The 24,365-nt window shown below is 39.0% G+C and overlaps 1 protein-coding gene and 1 long non-coding RNA gene across 3 annotated transcripts in view; one reads left to right on the forward strand and one right to left on the reverse strand.

Annotated features, from left to right (window-relative positions):
• The window catches only part of LOC132515685 (uncharacterized), a 44,055-nt gene extending 21,115 nt beyond the window's left edge, over positions 1–22,940 (reverse strand). Inside the window, exons 1-3 of one of the 2 annotated variants that reach the window (XR_009539163.1) lie at positions 22,806–22,940; positions 21,813–21,877; positions 937–1,052 (exon numbers count right to left, since the gene is read on the reverse strand). This is a non-coding gene — a long non-coding RNA (uncharacterized LOC132515685). Of the gene's footprint in view, positions 1–936; positions 1,053–21,812; positions 21,878–22,653; positions 22,782–22,805 lie in introns of those variants that run through there. The other variant, XR_009539164.1, reaches the window with a different exon arrangement.
• Positions 22,941–23,293: 353 nt separating this feature from the next.
• RRP15 (ribosomal RNA processing 15 homolog) overlaps positions 23,294–24,365 on the forward strand; it is a 46,580-nt gene continuing 45,508 nt past the window's right edge. Inside the window, exon 1 of the mRNA XM_060127133.1 lies at positions 23,294–23,468. Coding sequence (XP_059983116.1) covers positions 23,324–23,468 — 145 coding nt within the window. The 5' untranslated portion in view covers positions 23,294–23,323. The remainder of the gene's footprint in view (positions 23,469–24,365) is intronic.

A 24,365-nucleotide genomic window follows, 5' to 3' on the forward strand; every position in this document is an offset into this window, starting at 1 on the left:
AAAGTATAGGAAACATGGAAGAACAGTAAATAGGAGACGAGGAAATATGCTTATGAAGGCATCAAATGTTTATTGAAAAGATGCTCTAGCTAAGATTATACTAGCCAATAAGAAGGCCATAAAATCATTTGCATCCTTTGAAAAATGTCCCCAAACTACTGTTCTTCTAGCGTCTGGCAAGTAGTATGTTTGAAGAGAAAAAGCCGACTCTAAGTGGATAAACATGGCAACCATTAGGGGGCGCTACAGATTCCAAAATAGATATTTATGTACCAAAGTCTACCTGTTTCCCTAGACTCACAGACATAGAACACAAACTTATGGTTACCAAAGGGGAAAGGGTGGGGGGGATAAATTAGGAATTTGGGATTAAAATATACACACTACTGTACATAAAATTGATAACCGACAAGGACCTACTTACTATACAGCACAGGGAACCATACTAAATATCTTGTAATAACCTATAATGGAAAAGAATCTAAAAAAGAATAGGTATATAGGTATATGTATAACTGCATCACTTTGCTGTACACTTGAAACTAACACAACATTGTAAATCAACTATATTTCAATGAAAATTTTAAAAACAAAATATAATATAGTAAAAAAAATAGTTATTCTCCATACCTAATTATCCTAAAAATGTTAATGTATTGATATATTCTCAAGGGAAGGTGTACCACAAAGGAGAGGCAGAAGCAAAGATGGAAATACTTTCTTACTACATCTGTTGGCCAGAAATTCCTCAAAACCACTGAGCATTTTAGAAGAATTAGGAGAAAAAAAGAATCAGTGACACCTTTAACTCTTGAGTGTCAAACACATAAGAGAGGATTGTTGGTTTAACTAACTCAAACTATCAGCTAATCCATAAACCACATCTGTTTAGCTTTGAGAGAATAAAGTGTATAGGGTTTCTCTGCAGCAAGTTACCTTTCTCATTTCATCTTGATATGGCGATTATTCCAGTGGTTTTGCATTTCCAGAACACACGGTGATTTGTTGGAGGCCCTTGGGATGACAGGCTAGGAGGGAGATGATGGAAAGATCTAAAAGACAAGAAACCGACTTTTCATAGTTTCCGCTGTGTCAGCTCAAAGTATACTACCTGAGGGGTAACAAAGGTGAGAAAACCATTCAGCAATATTGTCAACACACACACATACATAGAAATGTCAAGCTGGACCTTGGAGTAAGACAGAAGTTCTGCCAACAGAAAAGCTCTAGGAGGTCTGAAAATACTGATGAAGGGTATGCTAAACAGAATGGAAAGTATTACAAAAGGGCCAGCTATCCAGAAATGACTCCTTTTGCTGGCCTCAGACACTATCTCTGACTCTCTGAACATTATTTCCAGTCTCAATGATAATCATAATAACAACAATTGCTAAAATGTTCCCCATGTTCTGTTATTCACAAAAACTTCCATCACCTCATTTGCTCCTGTGAGGTAGGTAAAACTTGACAGACAAAGAAGCTGACTTCAGCAACTGCCCACTCAGGCTGCAAAAGCAGCCAAATAAGACACAAACTCAGGTCCTCTGACTTCAAGTCCAAGTACTTCATTTTCACTGTGCTGAAATGTCATGGACTGTCTAGAGGCGAACTTGCAGAGTTTGAGCAGGGCTCGTACAGTCCAAGTAGGAATTAAATATCTTGGCAGGTTTTTGATCAGAGTGATCCTCATAGGGAATTCGAGAGGAAGGATTCCATCTTTCCACAGTCAGGCTAGGCATCTGGATGACCAGCAACTTGATTCTATCTTTCCTTTTCTCTAACTATATAAAAAACATGGACCTGGCAGTTTCCAAAGTAGTGAAGGCCAGGCATTCTTTCTGAGTTCTTTTTTTTTTCTTACTCTATTACTTTTTTATTAGTAGAAGCAATAGAACAAAAATATGAGGAACAGTATTTGTAGATTTTTTCCAAATATCTCTGTTACATAAATTTCTAGAAGTAGAATTGTTGGGTTCAAAAATATGCACATGTAATATTTGATTTATATAGCTAAACTGCTTTCCATTGAATTCTACTTGTTTTTAGTTGAAGTATAGTTGATTTCCAATATTGTGTTAGTTTCGGGGTACAGCAAAGTGATTCGGTTCTATACACACACACACACATATGTATACACATATACAAACACACACATATATATATTCCTTTTTCTATTCTTTTCCATTATAGATTATTACAAGATATTGAATATTGTTCCTTTGCTATACAGTAAATCCTTGTTGTTAATCTATTTTATATATGTTAGTATGTGTCTGTTAATCCCATACTTGAGTCCTTTCACATTACAGAACAATATAAAATTAATAATAAAAGCAAACTAGCAACAGAGAAGGGAAATAAGACATCATGCCTATAAAATATTTTCATATAAGGTCTCAGTTGAAAACACTTATCTGAACAGTAATACTTTTCTCACCCAACAGTGTGTATATAGTAGTTGCTAAAGCTTGGACCATATCTACTTATAAGACAGTTCTAAACAATGTTAGGTCAACAGAATTGTCTGGCTGTTATTCTGACCAAGTAAAAATTGTCAAGTAATAGCTTGATGTAAACAGTTTTAAATTAAAAATGAACAATCAAATTTTGTCTGGGATTGACTCAGCTATCTAGTCAATTATTTTGTAAAGTTTAAACAATATTAATAGTCCACAATAGTTAAGATTTTTTGACTGCTTCCTGTGAGCCAGAAACTGTGTGTTTACAAGCATTATGCAATTTCATACTGCTACGGTTATATGAATGTCGGTGCTATTATTAGCCACATAGAGAAGAATGCAAAAAACAGACTTAGAGCCTAGGTAACTTGCCCACGTTATATAGCTAGTAATCCGTCGAGCTACCACTTGAACCCAGGTCTGTATTATTTCAGAGTCTAAACCCTTTACTATGTCTACTTGACTCTACCTTGGCCAGATACTCTGTCTCAGTTAACTTCCTAATGTTCTGCTATATTCCTAATTCTGGTTCTCAAACCCAGAGATAGCTTACTTTAGAAAGATGGAATGAAGTTAAATCAACTGAGAGCAAAATAGAACACACATCAATAGGAAAGCCTGCTTTCTGCAATGGGGTAGTTTGGCGCCAAGCTGAGTAACCAGTGCATGGCCAGGAATAGTATCAGAAATGACTCTTTTCAAATAAGAAATTAATCTTCCAGATATACTTGAATTCAAATATAAAAATGTATTACAAAGATTTTAAAATTGTATGTAATAGGAAAAGACACACAATTTAGATGGAACCAGAAGAATAAATAAATTATGACAAATACACAGAATACTGTGCAACCTTAAAAGAAATTAAATAGATTAACGTGTGCTAATACGGCAGTCACCAAGACATATTGTTACATGAAAAGTCAAGGCTCTGACTAGTATGAGCAGTAAGTTACCAAACAGACCTTAAAAGATAGACATACAAACTCATGCAAAATAGAATATCACTGGGAAGATCTACAAGATCCTGGTATTGTCTCTGGAGAGGGTTAACTGTGATTCAGAGAAAAGAGAAAGTCTACTTTTTACTACATAATTATTTGTATTGTTCTATCTTTTATCATGTACATAAATTACTTAGAAGTATTTTAACATTAATAAATAATAATAGGTGTGCAATCTATGTTTGTGGATCTGAACAATGATCGGAACACATGGGTCATGCCAACCTAGAAGCACTGGACTTGGAAGCAGACAAAAAAATTTTTAATTTGGTTCTGTCACCAACTAGCAGGGCAGGGTTTGTGTAAGGGACTTAAATCTTTTAGCTATAATTTCATGTGTGGGAAATTGGTATAACAGCCTCTCAGATTCTCAAGGATGAGATGAGACCATATACAGCAGAGCATTCTCTGAAGTGTAAAAATGCCAGGAATTATTATTGTTTGTTGTTGCTGAAGCAGGCTGTGGTTCAGATCAGGAAGCCATGTCTTCAGAAAGGGAGCACTTACCACGCATAGCCTGACTTGCCACGTCAAGCAGATCAACCAGATATTTGCCAAATATTCGCTTCACTTTGTACCATATTCCCATTCTTTTGCAACTAGATGTGAAAACACTTACGATTTCTCCTTTAGAAAGGAGAAAATGTTTGTTTACAGAAATGGTTGTTTCTTTGGGGTAGAAGGTAAACCTAAGAGGGACCTCGGCAAGATGGAGAGAAACAATCTTGTTCCTTTAAAGAAGAAGGTGAAGAGGAGAGAGGAATGGATAAAGGCTGAGACCAGCGAAAGATAGGGTGCTCAGCAATGTGACCTCACCAGACTGCTTGGCATTAGAATCACAGAATGGCGGACATGAGTAGCGTCTAGAAGAAGCTACTTAAAAGGCTGAGGACAACACACACAGGGTTTCTCAAGACAACAGAGACAGGGAGAATGAGAGTGAGGTTAAGAGAGAGAGGCACAGGAAGTAAAAACCCAGGACCTCTCAGAAATATAAGGAAGAGTCTTGGACTGTCACAGAAATGGACTGGGATCCAGTTTTACCCTAGAAGTTCAAGGGGCAGGGGCCCCAGCTGACCGCAGGGTAACGTACTGTTTCCCCAAATACATGCTTGGCCAGCAGTACGCCCGAGTATTAGACTGAGTTTACAGAATGCAACTCCTGGACAGCCAGCCCAGTGGATTGACTGTCCACAATCAGCAGGAACATTCCTGGGTGAAGCGCAAATTGCTTTCCCTGGTGCTTGACCCTTCCAAACCGTAATGATAATTGCTGCTGTGTTGCAAGCTGGGCTTATGCACAATGCAGGGGTTAGTGCCCTCCCCTCAGGAAGGCTACCAAGGAGTAGGGACTACACACATCTGATTGTGACAAATGCCTAGTTTACCTGCTAATCAGTGCACAGTAGTAGGTATTTTGTAATCTCACCAAAGCAGAAAACCCCACACATCTCAGCTCAAAAAAAATCAAATCAAATCTACTGCTTCTATATATTTCTGGTAGGAAATGAAATACATTCAGTTTTAATCACATGAGCAGTCAATCAAATATCGAATTGAAAACAATGAACTGCAAAGAGCCACCTCGAAGTCACTTAGCATTGATAAATTAGTAATGTATTATTAAATTATTCATATCTTTTTTTCTTCCTTCGAACTATAATGATATACTGTACACAGCACTGATCATTTACTTAGGCTGAGTCCATTCATTTAATTATGCTGCTAAACTTGGTAGGCCAATTGGTCATCATGAGAGTTTCCAGGCAAGCTTATCACAAATATATAGAACATGTTTCTTATTGCCCCCAGTGGCTAAGTGCTAAAATGCTATTTAGTGCTCAGAAGGTTAATGTCCTGCTTATGTAAATTGTCCAATTTAACATTCAGCAGCGGTATCATAAATTCTGGCTCCAGGATTTCATTAAACGTATGTTCAAACTAGTTGACCTTAAAGGTTAACAAGCACAAGTTAAACAGGACAATTATTTAACTCACTTCTTATCAAGAGACTGAAGTGTACTAGCCATTTAATAGCTCCGCAGACTTCACAATTAGAATTCTTAGAAGGTCTCTGATAAAACGGCAGGTCATGAATTTTCATAAGGATGTCAGATAATAACTATTTATCTGCACTTGTTTTTTCTTTCTTATAAACTTAAACTTTGATCTTAACATTCAATTAGAAATGAGTCCACAGAGAAGGACTAGGTAACTCAGGTTGCTAGGGTTCACCTTCATTTGGGTCTGCACGGGGATTTAAAACATCACTTACGCATCGTCATTCATGAAAATTAACGTGAAAGTCAGGGACTCACCATTAAGTGTGCAGAGCTCAAATGAAGCATGGGGCCCAACACTGAGTTACAACACCTCTTTTACTGGTTTGGGACATTAGACTAAACATTTGATTCTTTTCTTAAAAGACCCCCAAATGCCTATTAACCTCCTGGAAAAAAAATGCATTCTCCTTTGCTTTTATAACATGATGCAGTTTTTTTGTTTTTTTATGCGGTACGCGGGCTTCTCACTGTTGTGGCCTCTCCTGTTGCGGAGCACAGGCTCCGGACGCGCAGGCTCAGCGGCCATGGCTCACGGGCCCAGCCGCTCCGCGGCATGTGGAATCTTCCCGGACCGGGGCACGAACCCGTGTCCCCTGCATCGGCAGGCGGACTCTCAACCACTGCGCCACCAGGGAAGCCCTCATGATGCGTTTTAATATAACAGAAAGTTAGATGATTCAAGACATCCTTTTCCTCGCCAGTCTGGTTTCTTCTCCTGCTCTCCTTGGGCATTTTTTTGTGAAATGGGAGCGAATCTCTGGAAGTGATCGCTAAAGCCGTGTTACTGCGCTGAGGTGAAGCTTGGAGCGAAGTCCGTGGGCTGACGTTTGCATGTGCTTCTCTCTGCGGGAGGATCAGGCAGTGGCTTCGGGGATGCATTAAACTGGTAACCACACACCAGCTATCTCAACAGTTGGTGGCCACTGTCCACCAGGAAAAGGCACAGAAACCTTCTCTCCTTGCAGGTGTAACTGTTTAGACTGCAGGCTCTTTGGAAAATAAAGCAGCACATAACAGCAAATAGGACTTTATTCATAAATCATGAGCTGAATTTCTGTTAGGAGCTGAAATGAAGCAAAACGGGTCCAATTTGCCTGTAGGTACATTGGGGGTGTGATAAGTAATTTTTAAAATTTGGTAATGTGCGTTAAAGGTAATTAAATGTAACGATAGAAAAGGGAGAGATGGACAGATAGATAGATAGATGGATAAATAGGTGTTAAATATATCTGTGCTTGGCCCAGTTCCTCTTCCTGCCTTCCTCATTCCCCCAGAGGTTACTTATTTTTAGGAGCTGTTTAAAAAAAAAATAATATAAGGAAGAAATATTTTCTAGCATGAAAAGATGTGACAGTGTTTTATATCCTCTTGTGTTGCTCTTCATCCAGACTTCATCTTTTGAATATTGCCTTCAAATCCTGCCTGAAAGGGGACATAAATAAAGTGAAATGGCTAATGGACTAAAAACACTTATGATCAGGTTTTCATAACTAACATTATTGATAGCTTCTACCGCGCAGCCACCTGCACACAGTGCAATATCCATTTCTAAAGTAAGATTTAGAGCCCTATTTGCAATAAAAAGGCTAGCACATGCAAATAAAGAATTCGAGAGTGAGGCCGGCAATGGCCTCCCCCCAAGAGAGGGAGGAAAGACCTCTTGCCATTGCAGAACTGACCACAGGGTCACAGGACACTTTTTCAGATTTCAGACGTGGCTGTGCATTTCATGGCATCCTGGGAGGGTCTTCAGGGACAGAAAATTGTTAAGTCCTTAATTTGGAAACAACCACTTCTTTCTCCTCAATGGCTTAGTATTTGCACTTGGTCAGGCAAATAAATTTGCATTTCTGTACATTGAAACAATAACAAGATCATTTTGCAGGAAATGTAACACAATACAAATAAGGAAGCAGGCAAGATGGGAATATTTTTATGGAGTCTGGTGCTTTCCAGGTCCCTTTTAAGGTGATTTTCCTGTTGTTGTTGTTGTTTTTTTTTTCCTTTAAACATTTCTATTTTAGCAAAGACAGTTAAAGAAAAGCCTTTGTGATGAATAGAAATTTATTTGGTGTTCAAAAATTTTTTTTATCAATAACCCTCTCTTTAAAAATATTTTAGCTGTAGTAACAATAAGAAGATGCTAGCAAAACAGAAAGCCTTTTATCTGCTTCTTGCTGTTGAGATAGCGTTTGGAAGGCATAATTTTCTTCTCTTTTAGTTCTTACTATTCCCATCTCAGCAAAAAAAAATTTTTTTCCTTCAAACTCTGGACTTTATTATTCTAAAAAAATTAAGTTCAGATTACATAGGAAACTGGAAATTATGGCTTTATTAAATTAAATTAATTTAAAAGAGCATTGGATTTGTGGGACTTGTATAGTTACTCATATCTACAGCTTCTATTACGGTAGGATCCCCTCCTTCAATTATATTGAAAATATGAATCCCAGTATACAGTCCCCCTTGGAACTGTGCATTAATGTTAGAGATTGTCACCTCTGTACTCTAAAGAATAGTGATAGCTTCCAAGTTATATAGCAATCAACAGCAAAACATTTCTCCCTCCCTTCAGAATCTCATGGTACTGCAAAGTATTACTGAGAGAGAAAAATGTTTTACACGGGAAATTGCAACAAAGATTTCACACATAACTGCATCAGTGTTTAGTTGTGAGTCCCTATTTTTGTCCTTTCTTTGGTCAGAATTTGAGTGTACCAGAGAGCAAAGAAAGACATGAAAAGGAGGATGCAAAATGACTGCAAACTCTTCATAAATGGCAAACTCATCGCTCAGAGACAAGCTGAGGCCTCACTGCTGATGACAGACACAGCCCAGATGCCGGATGCAATCAATGCTACCTGGGAGGGAGCTGGGAACAATGAGACAAGTGTGACGCTGCTCCCCCCATCCCCTCACCCCACCCACTCCCACCTGCAGAGCAAAGAAAGGGCCAGCAGTCCAAATCACAAATCCAGCGTGCTGCAGGAGAACACCGATCCAGACAGTGTCTACTATGTGAGAGACAGCTCAAACGGATGCTCAAGTCTTGTGACAGCTAGGTTGTGACATATCAGGAATGAGTGGCAGCTGGGTGAAGACAAGTGGAAGACACCCTAGCATAAGAGAGGGAAGGAGGGGGATTCCCTGGTGGCGCAGTGGTTGAGAATCTGCCTGCTAATGCAGGGGACACAGGTTCGAGCCCAGGTCTGGGAGGATCCCACATGCCACGGAGCAGCTAGGCCCGTGAGCCACAACTGCTGAGCCTGTGTGTCTGAAGCCTGTGCTCCGCAACAAGAGAGGCCACGATAGTGAGAGGCCCGCGCACCGCGATGAAGAGTGGCCCCCGCTTGCCACAACTGGAGAAAGCCCTCGCACAGAAACGAAGACCCAACACAGCAAAAATAAATAAATAAATTAATAAACTCCTACCCCCAACATCTTCTTTAAAAAACAAAAAAAAAAAAAAAAGAAAAGAGAGGGAAGGAGGTTGCCATGAGTTGAACTGTCTTCCCCAGAAAGATATGCTGAAGTCCTGATCTTTGGTGTCTGTAATGTGAGCTTATCTGGCAGATGCGATCGAGTTAAGACGAGGTTGTACTGTATTAGAGTGCACCCTAAATCTAATAACTGCTGTCCTTATAAAGAGAGAGAGATTCAGAGACGGAGAGAGAATGCCATATAACGATGCAGGCAGAGACTGGAGTGATGTATATTCAAGCCAGGGAACTCCAAGGATGGCGGGCAACCACCAGAAGCTAGGAGAGGGGCATGGAACATCTGTCTCCCTCAGAGTATACAGAAGGAACCAACCCTGCTAAAACCTTGATTTCAAATTTCTAGTCTCCAGTATGATGAAAGGATAAATTTCTGCTATTTTAAGCCAACTGGTATGTGGTACTTTGTGGCAGCCCTAGGAAACTCATACAGAGGTGAATAGGAACGTGACTTACTTCCTCCTTCCCATTTTCTCCTAGCAGTCCCTGAACCAGAATCTGTTCTGGTATCTCTCATAGTCTCCTGAACAGACTCTCAGACTGACTGGCACTGATTACACGGAATGCAGAGAATCACCATGCAGAAGTCTTGATGTCCTCTCTCAAACTGGACCTGCCTCTTGGTCAATGATGTCAGTAGCCAGTCTTGATTATGCTCTAGTTCCTCAGAATTGATTTTGAACTTCTAATAATTCCTCCTTACATCCTCAAATTAAAAAAAAAAAAAAAGTCCTCAACTCTCTTCTTCCATATTTTCCTCTAAAAACCGTCATGGCTTAGGCCTAGCTCCCTTTCACCTTCTAAAAGTTTACCAAGTATCACACTTATATGGTCATGCTCTTTATGGCAGGCAGGAACAGGCAAACATAACTGCTAGATTGCATTTAGAGCTTAGGTTTGGGGATCAAACTCCTTTGATGGAGGGAGAATAATTCTGGCAGCCTCTGCAAGCCTAACCTCAGATACTATGTCATGGTCTTCCTGCAGTGTTGATGCCTAAGAGCTTTTCAGACAAGACTGCCTGGCAGTAGTTCTCAGTTTAAGGTTAGATAATCATAACGATAATCGTTATGATAATCGCCACCATCTGTAACATCCACAACTCACAACTGTGACTCCAAAAAAGAAAGGTTTGGAGTTATGAATGGCAGACCATTTTGTATCAGGTTTCCAACATTCATGACCTGTCCAGGGTTGGATTAATATGACACAAATGCCAGGACTAATTTTCACCCTCAGTATATGATTATTCAAAATGAGTTACTAATGACACAGTACATATATGTGTGTATGTGTGTGTGTATATCTTCTTGACACCATTATAATTACTCATATACTCTATACAAAGTTCCCATAAGATCTTTCCCCAAAAGAACTCTTTAAAAATTTTTTTAAAGTTTTTTTACACAATTTCAAAAGTTACTTTCCATTTACAGTTATTACAAAATATTGGCTATATTCCCCATGTTGTACAATACATCCTGCAGCCTATCTTATACCCAGTAGTTTATACTTCCCCCTCCACTGCCCGCCCCCCAACTGGTAACCACTAGTTTGTTCTTTATATCTGCGAGTCTGCTTCTTTCTTGTTTTATTCACTAGTTTGTTGTATTTTTTAGATTCCATATATAAGTGATATCATACAGTATTTGTCTTTCTCTGTCTGACTTACTTCAGTTAGTATAATGCCCTCCAAGTCCATCCATGTTGCTGTAAATGGCAAAATGGTGTGCTTTTTTTATGGCTGAGTAATATTCCATTGTGAGTTTGTGTGTGTGTGTGTGTGTGTACCACATCTTCTTTATCCATTCATCTAATAATGGACACTTAGGTTGCTTCCATATCTTGGCAATTGTAAATAATGCTGCTATGAACATTGGGGCGCATATATCTTTTTGAATTAGTGTTTTTGTTTCCAAAAGAACACGTATTCAACAATTTAAGGGGAAAAAAACCCACCTTGTTGTATAATTTCCCCTTCACTAACTTTCCTGACCCTACTTCCAAAAGTTAACTATAGTTAACACCCAAGGCATATCACGGGATTTATGAAACCATCAAAACCTTCACAACTAACACGAGAGATCTCATTTACTTAAATTTACGTCTACAGTTGTGAAAATGAAACATAATTTTAAAGGACTCCATCTGCTGTGGAAGTTTTCCTCTGTTATAACTTCTGTGTAAAATTGAATACTCTTTGCCATTAACAGGGGGAGTCAAAGGGATTCATTAAAGCACTAGCCTGTTATTCCAGGGGCTTCTAACTAGCTGAAGGGAGAGAGAGAAACAATGAATCATGAGCATCCCTTTTGCTTTGCCTGCATGTCTCTTTCCCCTTTCCTCTTATAGGTGTCCTTCTTATACCTCATGGATTAAACACCTAGTAGACAAACGGACATTAATTAAAGGCAGACATGAAACTGTTTCAAGGATCTGATGTGGAAGAATGAGTATGAATTTGGAAGGCAGGGAATCCTAGTGCATCACTTACTAAGCTGTGACCTTTGGCAAAGAAGTTTACTCATTCATTCAACAAGTACATAATGACCACCCACTCTGAGCTGGCCACTGGAGTTACAAACAATAAGGCAGACGTGGGCCCTTCACTCAAAATATTTCATTCTATTTAACTGTCTTCTCCAAAGCTCAGCTTCCTCCTCTGTTAATTTGGCATAATTATAACATCAGATTCATGCGGAAAGTGTGAGGGAAGGAATGAGATACAATACATGTGAAGGAATTGTGAAGTCCAGTAAAATTAGCTATTATTTCCACTGTATAGGAAATACCTTAAGAGTAAAAACGGTTTGCTATTTGCCTTTAGTATGCCCTGCACCTTGCACAATGCTTGGCGTTTAGTAGATACTCAGTGAAAATTTATTGTATGATTATGAACACCAATAGAGATCAGATTAGTCACTTCCTCATCTGCTCTTCGCAATTGGTACGCACTTTGAACAATACACGATGTGAGAGCATGTTATGTTCATCTCGGTATTCTTCTCGCCCTTCTTTACCTGACACAATCGCTGGAGCACAGATGGTGCTTGGAATTTATTTCAGTAAAATGTCTGTCAGTTAACAATCATTTCAAATAGAAAACTTAAGTAGGGAAGGGTCAGCACTCGGCCATGTCTGCTCCATGCCCTGCGAAACCCATGTCCATCACATCCTCTCTCACTGGCCAGCCGCCAATATTGAGGATTTCATTATCAGCTCCACCCAGGTTTGGAAATGACCCTAAATATGCTTGTTAGTGTATAAGAGCCTGGGTGGATGTTGGACAAGGTTTCCTTGTGGAAGGGACTCAAAATAACGTTTAGGTAATGAGAGGGTAGAGTTGTAGGGGAGGGAGTATATCCTTCAGCGAAAATAACATACACGAGGGACTGAAAATGGGAGATGAGATGGAAATTTTGTGAAACAAAGAAATCCATCATGCCTGAAGCATAGGTCAGGAGGAGAGTGGTCCAAGATGAGGGGTGGGCAGGGGCTAGGGCTGCGTTGGCAACCTCTGCAATATTGACATTTGGGGGCAGAAAATTCTTTGATGTGGAGTTCTGTCCTGTGCCTTGTGGATGGTTAGCAGAACAATCACTATATGCCAACAATATGCCCCAGTGGGATGACCAAAAATGTTTCTAGATACTGCCAAAGGCCCCTTCGGGGAAAAACTTCTGAGATTGAGAACCACTGGCAAGAAGTCCACTGGAGGGAAAATGGAGGTTTTGACCAAGATAGTGGCAGTAGGATGGACAGAACCTGGTAGATTCAAGAGATATTAGGAAGTAGAATGCGAGTGGTATTCATAATCTTGCCAGGCATCTTTTTTCTGACCTTTTTCACTGTTCTATTTGACCCTACTCAAGGCCTGGGGAAGAACCAGCAGAGCAGGTCTTCTTGTTAATACCCATTTGATTTCAATTGGTTCCATCTTTTTTTCTGATTCAGGAGACCTCTTTGCTTATTACTTATTGCTTATCACTATAATTTCTAACTCTTTACTTCTTATGAAGGTTGACATTGGAACTGTCTGTGAAGGACATTGTTTGCATTTTCCTTTTGAAGAGAAGCTCAGGCCACACAGGCCCATTTTGATTATCTACCTGTTTTTCCTGGAGGCAGGAAATTACTAGAAGCTTGTCAAAGCAGTCCCCATCCTTCCACTGATCCCCATTTTACAAGGAAACTCGGGGAGGAATCCCAAGTATAAAGGACCAAAAATGTAGCATTGATGAGTCTACCACAATCTGAGCTTGCTGAAGTTAGCAGAATGGTCTTCTGGTTATCTCACAGAAAAATCAACAGTAGTCAGAATATATTTATTAACCTACTTAGTGGATTTCAGGAACAATCTCATCATGACCCCCCTCACACAGTATAAGGCCTTTTCCCTTAGTAAAAGGAAGAACCAAAGGTCATAGCTTCCCTGCAACTTCTATCCACTAATTAGAGAGACCCGTTACTAGGTGAGGCTGAACATAATTGGGCCATTACAAAATAAAAAATATACAATTTCATTTCTGTTGGTTTTCCTGTGAGTGAGACACAGATCATCAACGGATAGTCAAAGTGTAACAAGAATATTACTGACGGGTTTTCTAAATGTGAGATTCCAGCTCCAGGGATTCTATTAATATTGCTCACATTAAAGAACCTGAATGGACAGGTAGCCATTTGGGACCTGCTTCTGATCCAAAGCCATTCTAAATATCTAGTTTTACCATTGTGAGCCGTATTCAATGGCAAGCTCAGGAAATAATATTGACACTGAGAGGAAAACTCTCTTCTTTAGTAAAGACACCAAGGTTTCCTTAAAGCCAACAATATTCCAGGAGCAATTTATTAAAAATCCTCCCCAAAAGATCTGTGGGTAAATATACATAGAGGCAAAGCCATGGTACGCACTTCAACCTACAGCCGTATGCACACATCTGGATCAGGACTTCGAAATCTGGTCTCAGGCCACTGGAGGACTTCTAGCTTCATGGAGACACCTTCTCTGGAGGTGAAGCTAGCTACAAATTCTATCGCAAACCCTCACATTCTCCACCCATTTCTCTTGTCTCCTGTGCAAAGACAAGGCCCTAGTGCACTGAGTTTGATGTTGTTGTTGTTGCCAAATGTGGTCTAGTTTCCATCTTAAGAAAATTAATTTCATGTTTTCTACTTTCATATGAATGAGTCCATTGGAAATGACAAAATGAACAAAGCTTGAAGAAAATTAGAAAAGCAAGTAGGCAATGTGCTCTAGCTTACCTTGAAAGTGTTTGTGGTAGTAATGGCCATTTTTCATTTGTTGTGATAGTGGCTAAGATTAGGCTTCATCAAACACATGACTATCCCCAATTTTTTTTAAAAGGAAAGTTCTGTGTATTTAATACCACAACAACTCCCCAAGGTAGTGGAGTCCAAAATGCTGGAAAGTTAATATTTCAGTAGAGCCTGAAAAGCACAGCCTTGTTTTCCATGGAGAGGCAACGTGATGCTGAAGAAAGAACACAGAGCTGGGAGTCAGGCCCGTGAGTGTTGGACAGTTCCTCCTCCTGTGTGGCCTTGGGCATATAGGTCTCAACCCACCTCCTCCCATACATCTAAGGCCTTGTCAGGCATTAAAATTCTATGATTAAAAGAAAAAGGGGCACATATCCAGAGAAACTATAATTCAAAAAGATGCATGCTATGTTCATAGCAGCACTATTCACAATAGCCAAGACGTGGAAACACCCTAAATGTCCATCGACAGATGAATGGATAAAGAAGATGTGGTATGTATATACAATGGAATATTACTCAGCCATAAAAATGACTGAAATAATGCCATCTGCAGCAACATGGATGCAACTAGAGATTATCATACCAAGTGAAGTAAGTCAGAAAGAGAAAGACAAATACCATATGATATCACTTGTATGTGGAATCTAAAATATGACACAAATGAACCTATCTATGAAACAGAAACAGAATCACGGACATAGAGAACAGATTGGTGGTTGCCAAGGGGGAGGGGGTTGGGGGAGGGATGGAGTGGGAGGTTGGGGTCAGCAGATGTAAGCTTTTATATACAGAATGGATAAACAAGGTCCTACTGTATAGCGCAGAGAACTACATTCAATATCTTATGATAAACCATAATGGAAAAGAATACAAAAAAGAATGTATATATATATATATGTATAACTGATTCACTTTGCTGTACAGCAGTAATTAACACATTGTAAATCAACTATACTTCAATAAAAAAATAAAACAGAAACAAAATGAAAACAATCCACAAGATCACATGCTTTCTTTTAATCCTCCATGACTTCATATGACCATGAGAGGCAACAGAAAGACAAATTTTCTTGCTAAGAAAGGGGAGGTTGTCTTTTGGCGATTCATCCCTAATCTCCTTCTCAACTTGAGAGCTCCCTCTCTAGACTCACTGCATATTGGGATCCTTTACTGCCCAGGTCCAGGATCATTCTGAAAATAAAAATGTTCTTCTCACACAGCTGGGCAGCAAGTGTTCAGAACAAGAGTGAAAGGCTAGACAAATCTCTCCATTGTCTAAATGTCAAGATTCTTGGTATCACCCATCTGTGAATCAGAGATTCAGAAAACAGAATCCCTGCTTTCTAAGACAAAGAAGCCTGAGGTCTGAGTGGTGCATTGTGCCACGTGCGGAGCCCATATTTTGAACCCAGCAAGTGTAACCAATACCCCTAAATTCAATAAGAAATAAACACTGAAAAACTCTGTAGGGTAACAGCATCAGTGCTCTGTGCTTAGCATCCCTTCCAGGTACTGAGAGGAAAGCATATTCAGTGCTGGTGGTAGTTAGTGCAGTGAAACAGCAGAAAATCTGGTGACAAAAATCCTTATGGCATAATGTTTAGTGGAAAAGTAGTATATACAACTTTGATCCAAATTATATTTAAACATAAATGTAAATTTTTTCTTTGTATGCATCTTTTAATTCTTACAGTAAAATTTGATTAATTTTGTTGTAAACAATACAACCAATTCCATTTTGAAACTATAGAAATATTTAGCAAATCTACGCGAGTTGAGAAGTCACCCCAGTTTTAACTTGTATTTTTCTCAAAATTTTATCCACATATTGATGACTTTGGCTTGTTATGCCAAAAATGTACATGCTTTTTGCTAAGCACAGGAGAGGTGGATATTATGTTACAGCATTCAAATGCTCTCTTATTCTTTTGTGTGTGTGACCCTGTAGGGCAAGTTGGAAGATTAAGAATAGCAGCCGTAAAATTACTACCATCCATCTCATAGCACTTGGCATTATATGAATATTTGCCTGCAGTGTTTTATTGTGCAATAACAAAAATGGGGGGTGGTGGCTTTAAAATAGCTAGTTTACAAACATGGTATCTATACAGATAAAGCTGAATATGGTCAACTTTCCTGAATCAGTGGGGTGGTGCTAATGAAATTACAATTAGAGAATCGATAAAAATAGACAGACCTTAAATACAAAAGACTATGCACTGTACAATTCTATTTATACGAAATTGTAGAAAAGGCAAAACTAGAGTGTCAGAAAGGAGCTCAGTTGTTGTTAGGGGGCTGGTGGTAGATTGAAGGGGTCTAATAGAAAGGGACACGAGAACACTTTAGGGTGAGGAGATGATGCCGTATCTTAATTATTGTGGTGACGTGATTCTGTACAAGCACTCATCAAACTACACTTTTAAAATTGGTCAATTTTAGTGCATGTAATGCCTTAATAATAATACCTTAATAACATAATACCTTAATAGGCATAAAAGAGGAGGAAATGGGCAAGATTTGCCTAGACCTATTCATTTGAGGCAACACCTAAAGTTCTAGAAAGGGGACAAATTACAGCATTTACCATACATGGTAAGTATCACTGGTCTATTAAGGACACACAGATTGGGTTCAACTGTCACCATGAGAAAGAAGTGGCAGTTCCTTGTATACAATTCAGGATGCACTTTGTACTAGTAGAAAGGAGAATCTGAAAATCTGGAAGGATCGAGGTAGTCCACTTTTCTCTTTTGGTTGCTTGATCATTCAAAAATCCAGGGCAAATCTTGCCATGGCTGATGAATACTGCCTAAGAGACTGTTAACTCCCATAGGGAGGTGAGTGTTTAATGGAAAGGCTTTATGCAAGGTGGACTATGTCTTCTTGATGCATGAAAGTACCTGTGTCACTAATGAAGGCTCTGAGACCAGGAGTCCAAGAGTAATTTGTTCAAATGAAATAAAGCCTGTTAGTCTTGCCAGTATTCTCCTGCTTCGTTGCTTAACACCAACCAGATGATGTAAGCTGTCCGTTTCTTGTTTACAGGGATGTTTCTAAAGAGGCAGTCAAACATTGCCTCAGTCTGGTTAGGAATAATGAGGCCACTGCCTGGGTCTTAATTATATCACCGGCAGAAGTCCAGTGCCAGAGGAGAGTAAAGATAAAGAGGAAAGCTATCCTCTTTTTAAGGATGTTCCAAAGCATTCAGAAACATGTGTCCTTAAAATAAAGATGGTAAGATTCAGAAACACCCGTATGAACAGGAGTCTGAAATGCTGGGGTTTTGTTGGTAGTTCCACTTTTCCTTTAGAAAGCAAAGCTACCTGGTTGGAGAGGGAATGGAGCTCTAGTTAGCTGCTCCTTAATGGATTTCAGAAGCCTTAAGGTGACACATGAAAGATCATTCCTAGGAATTTCTAGTCAATCTCCAGAGGAGACACAGAGCCACACACTCATTGGCATCTAAATTCTGCGAGTCCTCTTTTCCCACAAAGGAAGTTTCCCTACGCTGCTGTGTTCAGAACCTTTCTACACAGGAGAATTTATGTTCATCTTTATATTCTTTCCACTCTGTTACTACTTTAAAAAAACACAGAGTTCAGAGTCAGACATTATCACCATCATCATCAACATCATCATCATCATTATTATAGTTACTATTAATTTTAGATTACTGCTATTAAATAACTTAGGAAAAGTTTGCATATCAGTCTTGAACCTTAGATTTTGAACGAAGGGGGGATGGTTTGGGAAAACAATGTCTACCTGGAAATTTATTCTATAATGGCATAGAAATGTAAGCTGAAAAGATTTTTAGAGTTTATTTAGTGCAGCTCCCTTATTTTTAATATGAGGAAACAGAAACACCTTTACCCTTTTGAAGGTAAAGCAACTTGACCAAGGTCATGTAGTGTATCCAGTGCAATGTTTTTTGGATGTAAAGAACAGAAAACCTGACTTATATTATAAACTGACCTAAACAATGATCCAATTTATCTTACTAAAATGAAGGACATGTATAGGGCGGGAGTATTAGTTTTCTAGGGCTGCTGTAACAAAACACCACGGACTGGGTGGCTTAAATAACATATGCTTATCTTCTCATGGTTCTAGAGGCTTCAAGGTACCAGCAGGGGTGGTTTCTCCTGAGGCTTCTCTCTTTGGTTTATAAGTGGCCACCTTTTCTGTGTATATGCATCGTTGGTATCTTTTCCTCTTCTTTTAATGACACCAGTCCTATTGGATTGAGGCCCACCCATAGGCCCTGATTTAACTTCAGTCATCTCTGAAGACGCTATCTCCAAATAGAATCACATTGGCAGTTAGAGTTTCAACTTATGAACTTTGGGGACACAATTCAGTCCCTAACAGTGAATGCAGTTGGGCCTGGTGTTTTCTGTTTGGGGTGGTTATTAATTATTTATTCCATTTATTTGAGAGATACAGGCTTATTCAGATTGTCTATTTCTTCTTGTGTGAATCTGGGGAAAATGTATCTTTTAAGAAATTGGTCCATTTAATCTAGGTTATCAAATTTGTGGGCATAGAGTTGTTCATAGTACTCCTTTATTATACTTTTTACATCCATAGGATCTGTAGTGATGTCCTGTCTTTTGTTTCTAATATTTGTAATTTTTGAACTTCTTGAAGTTCTTTTATTCTTAGCCTGGCTAGAGGCTTATCCATTTTATTGATCTTTTCAAAGAAGCAGCTTTTGTGTTCATCGATTTTCTCTATTGAGATCCTCCCTTCAATTTTATTGATTTCTGCTCTAACATTTATTATTTCTTTTCTCCTGCTTACTTTGATTTAATTTGCTTTTCTCCTTCTAGTTACCTAAAGTAGAAACTTAGATTAGTGATTTTAGATCTTTCTTCTTTATATATATATCAGTATATATATATATATAAAATCAGTATATAGAGAGAGAAATCAGTATATACATATAGAATCAGTATATAAATAAGTATATATATATGTGTGTGCTTTTATTTCCTGACTTTCTATTTTGTTCAGTTGATCTATTTGTCTACTTGATGACCATATTATACCATTTTAATAACTGTAGGCTTATAATGTCTTGAAATTGTATAGTGCTAACTCTTCAACTTTGTCCTTTTTCATTTGTTTTTTTGCTATTCTAGGGTTTTTGAATTTTAATATGTATTTTAGAATTGGATTTTCAATTTCTACAAAAAAAGTCTGTTGGAATTTTGATTGGGATTTCATTGAATCTATAGATAAATTTGGGAAGAATTGATAATAATGTTGCATCTTCTGATCCATGAACATGGTAGACCTCTCCATGTATTTGGATCTTCTTTAATTTTGGCTCAGCAATGCTTTGTAGTCTTCAGCATATAGGTCTTTCACATCTTTTACCCCTAAGTATTTTGTGGGTTTTGATGCTATTGTAAATAGCTCAAGCCCCTCTCCTGTAAGTCAACCCATTGCACGTGCAAATGTTATCTAGCTCTTTTTGAGTCACTCTGTGGTGGGGCTCGGAGAAATGTCTAAAAAATTGCTGATACTCTTGCTACTACTATTGTTCTGAATAATAAATAATCTGCCCTTCCACTCTTACCCAAAAGTCTTGTGTCTTCTACCAGCATTCATGAAATTTTGGCAGGCTTCTTGTTACCTTGCAAATAAGATAAAATCTCATACCCTTAAGTTTTTGATAGATACTCTAACCAATACCCTGTGTGTTGTGCGATTTTGCCAGTCTGGCTGGTGGGAATAGGCACTATTCCCAGTCCCACGTGAGCGTAAGTAGCTGTTGACTCTAATTCTTTTGGGTGGTTCTTGGGTAGTTTCTCACGTGTATGTGTTGATCAGTACTGACCTAAATCCCTGAGGGAGCCTCTTCACAGATCTCCTGAGTTGTCTCTCTTCTCTCTGGTACTCTATCCTGCTAACTCTAGTTGCCTTGGTCTTCCCTGACTCTCAGCTGTATCTTTCCAACTTGAAAAGTCTTCCAGGCTCAGCTTCGATCCCCTCTCTCTGTGCCCAGGTCTGGAAACTTTCTCCAAGCAGTATGCTGAGGAGATCATGGGATCACCTAGTTTGTTTCCCATCTCTCATTGGTCATTATCCTTCATTATCTAATGTCTGGTTCTTGAAAAATGTTGCTCTGTTTATTTTGTCTATTTTTTGTTTCAGGTGGGAGGATAAATTTGCTCTCTGTTACTCCACCTTGACCAGATGTGAAAGTCATATGAATTCTTCATGTAGTCATCTCAAAATCGATTTTCTGTCTTATTCACATTCTATTTACCTTTATATTTTGGTCATTTTCTTAGATACACAGTTTTTGGTTTTTATATAATTACATCTATTGTTCTCTTTTTCAGAATTACTTCCATTGATTTTAAACTTGGAAAGTTGTTTCTACAATCCAATAAATCAGACTTTCACTTCTTTTTTTTCCTTATATTTATTTCATATTTAATTCTGGAATTAATTTTAGGGTAAGATGTGAGCCTCTAATTTCTTTTCTCACTAAACTGTTAATTTTACTAAAATAAGTTTTGCAGAATTTTTCTCTTCTCTCTTTTCCTCGTTATAGTTCCTGCATAATATTTTAAGTTTTTACATATTCTAGAATTTGTTTCATTATCACTTATTTTTTTCTTTTGACCTGTACATTTTAATTATTGTAGCTTTATGTACAGTATATTCTAATATCTGAACAGGCAAGCTTTGTCTCAAGACTCCTCTTTTTAAAAAATATATTTTTTAATAATATATATATTATAATATATATATTATATATATATATATATATATAATAATATATATTATATATATAATATATATATATTATATATATATATATATATTATATATATATATATATATTATATATATATATATATAATATATAAATATATATATATATATATATTATATATATAATATATATATAATATATATATTATATATATATATATATATATATATATATATTATCATTTACTTATTTTGAACCTTAGAATTATTTTATCAAGACTTTGCTCTTTTCCTTTCTTCTCCCCAAACTTTCCAATGGCACTTTTGTTGGAATAAATAAATTGCTTTAGAAAATTTGATCTGTCTTTCAGGAATATAGTACATCATTTCTTTTTTTTTCTTTTTTTAAGTTTTCCTTTACATCTCTTGTTAAAGTGACAAATCAATTAAATAGTTATGATTTCTTTTCCTGTGAGTCCACATTTGATGACAATCACTTCTTTTGGAGAATGTGTCCCACTAGTGTTTAGAGACCTAGCATTGCTCTTCTCGTAACTCTTTATCCTCATCCCTCTTTCTTATGCCTTCCCACATAGCAACACTGATGATATTCCCTATGATCCTGAGATATCTTCTTTCTCTTTACACTCTCCTTTTATAGATTCCTTTCTCTGTAGAGAACCCAAGAATTATTACTTAACCCGGAATATCTTTCCAGAGCATGCAGACCTTGCAGACCCAGCACCCCCTGCTCTCGATACACTGTGCAATTACCTCTCCTTCTCATCTGTTCCATGTCCAGTAGTTCAAAGCTCTTCAATGCACTCACATCAGCCAAGCTGCAATAAATCATCCAGAAGAAATTGTTTTATCTGTTATCGTCCTATAAATATTTGCATTTTTAACAAGGAACTCTACTCTGAATACCCCCACTCTTCTAAAAATGACTAAACCTTAACGGAACGGTTTAACGGTGCTGCAGGCTGGGGGGGATAGTATTTGGGTACTGATAATATTTCCATCACAACACTGATCTTTATATCAGTTAAGGCCAATCAGGAGATGGACACCACTTAGTATTTTGATTCGGAAAGTTTAATATACAGAATTTTTAACTTTAACAGAGGATTGGAATAACAAGGGATTGGCTAGTAAGACGTGAAGAGAACTCTGAAGAAGATAGTAATAGCAGATAAAAGGAGCAGAGAGATAACAGCACCCAAAGAAGAAGTGTGCCCCCTCCCCCTTTAGAAATTTTGGGTTTTAAAGAAAAACAAGAAATGCTCTTCCAGGAAAATGCTAAGCTTAGGGAAAGTCTTTAGAATACGCCTGGCCGATGGAACACGATGTAAGAGTTTGCTACATTATCCGTTTGACTCATTAACTTTGTGAATGGTTGTATCCTGTCATTCATTCATTCATTCATTTCTTCCAAACATATGTTTGGGTTCCTATCACGGGCCAGGCTCCGTTGCTGGCCTCGGGGGTAGGGTAGTGAATGATATATGGTCCTTATTATCCAGGAGCCGACAAGTTAGGGAAAGGAAATAGGGGAAGCTTGTGGGAGCAGCTTCGAGGGAAAGCAGGGCTGGGAAAGCTGGTGTCAAAGGCTGACCTCAGGGAGAAGCTGGCCCCGGGAGGGAGGCAGGAGCAGCCCGCGGAAAGCAAAGCTGCTGTTTTCTCGGTCTCCACCGCGCGGTCGGGCGCCTTGAGCGGGCGGGGCGGAGCTAGGTGGGAGGGAGGGGTGGGGGCTGGAACCCTTCACACCTGCGACCCAAGGGAAGAAAGCGAGATTCTATTCGGTTTGCAATTGGAAGCCACTCAGGGGTTAATCAGAGCGAGATTTCGACCCCTCAGGCGACTGTCCTCGCTTCCTCCCTTCTAGTGCGTTTAGTAGGCACGTTCCGGACGTTAGTCCAACACCATAAACCTACATGAAATACGGCAGCAGATACGGAAACAGCCGTGGGGAGGAAATGAAAGTGGACCGGGTCGGGTTGGGGGTCAGAGTGGGGCGGCGGACCAGGACAAGGGCGAGCTGGCAGAGGAGTCGGCCGAGAACGTATATTCACTGATTTTTATTATTATTATTGTTTTTTACTGGAGCAGATAGCACGTAAAGACAACCAATCAGTCCTCTTTCCAATCCATATTGTGAGCCTCCAGCCCGAGAACTCCCGGCTAAATGGCACCGCCCCGGAACCTTGTATCACCGGAACTAGATGCCGAAGTCCTTTGTGTTACAGCCGGACGCAGCGCTCACGGAACGCTTCCGGTTAGGAATCATGGCTGCGGCCGTTCGAGAGTCACGTGTGAGTGCGGGGAAAAAGCTGAAAAATTCACTGAAGAAGAAGAGGAAGATGAAAATGATATCCCCGGCTGCAGCATCGGAGCTGGAAGATAAGGACAAAGATGCTACCGATAATGAAGGTAACGTACTAGGGCTGAGTTTGGCTGCTCAAAGGCCGGCATGAGTTTGCGGGAAGCAGGGGATGCGAATGCATTTGCCGCTAGCCGCCCGAATTTCGTCTCCTCAGGACGGCGAAGGGGCGACTTTGGCTCCTTGAGAAGGCTTGGGAAAGTGGTGTTCAGGGAAGGGTCCCTGTTGCGTGTTAAAGCTTCCAAGTTCTTTTATTAGACATTTTTATCGTCACTGTAATTAATTAAAACAGATGAAACTGCTCCTGCTTATAGCAGCAAAACGAAGCTTATAGTAGCAAGGGACGAAAGGAAGAGGGATATTTGGAATTACAAGAATGAGTTAGTTCTCATGTAGAGCAAGGAGCAAAAGGCCGAAAAAGGAAGACAGATGGTATACTTGAATTTTCTTCTGCGGTAGGTGCGTGCATCTGTTGGGGAGTTAGAGATGAGATAGTAAATGAAAGAAGAGTAGGTGATTAAAGTAGAATAAATAAAAGTAGCAGATGATAACTCTCTCTCTCAGAGACGTTTGCTATTGAAAGGAAGGAAATATATTTTAAGGCTTTCAACCATGATGTGTCCATGCTTCTACTCTTTACCATCGTTCTTGGCACTAGCTTCTTAGGTTAAAGGGGTCGCAGACGACCCCTGACTTACTACTGCCAGTGATTGCTCCTTTGTACTGTCTAGAGCTTTGTAACAGGCAGACCTATTCTTTTATAATGTACCTCAGATCATGTCAGTTATCTGCTCAAGATAAGCCAGTGGCTACCCATCTCAGAATAACATCCAAAGTCCTTAGCCTGTGTATGATCTAGTTCAGGCATCTCTCTCATCATCTGCCCCTCTGCTCTGCCCCTTACTAGCCACATTGATATCCTGTGGTTTGTTATACATGTTAAACAT

The sequence above is a fragment of the Lagenorhynchus albirostris genome, chromosome 2, assembly GCF_949774975.1.
Source record: "Lagenorhynchus albirostris chromosome 2, mLagAlb1.1, whole genome shotgun sequence".
Lineage (NCBI taxonomy): Eukaryota > Metazoa > Chordata > Mammalia > Artiodactyla > Delphinidae > Lagenorhynchus > Lagenorhynchus albirostris.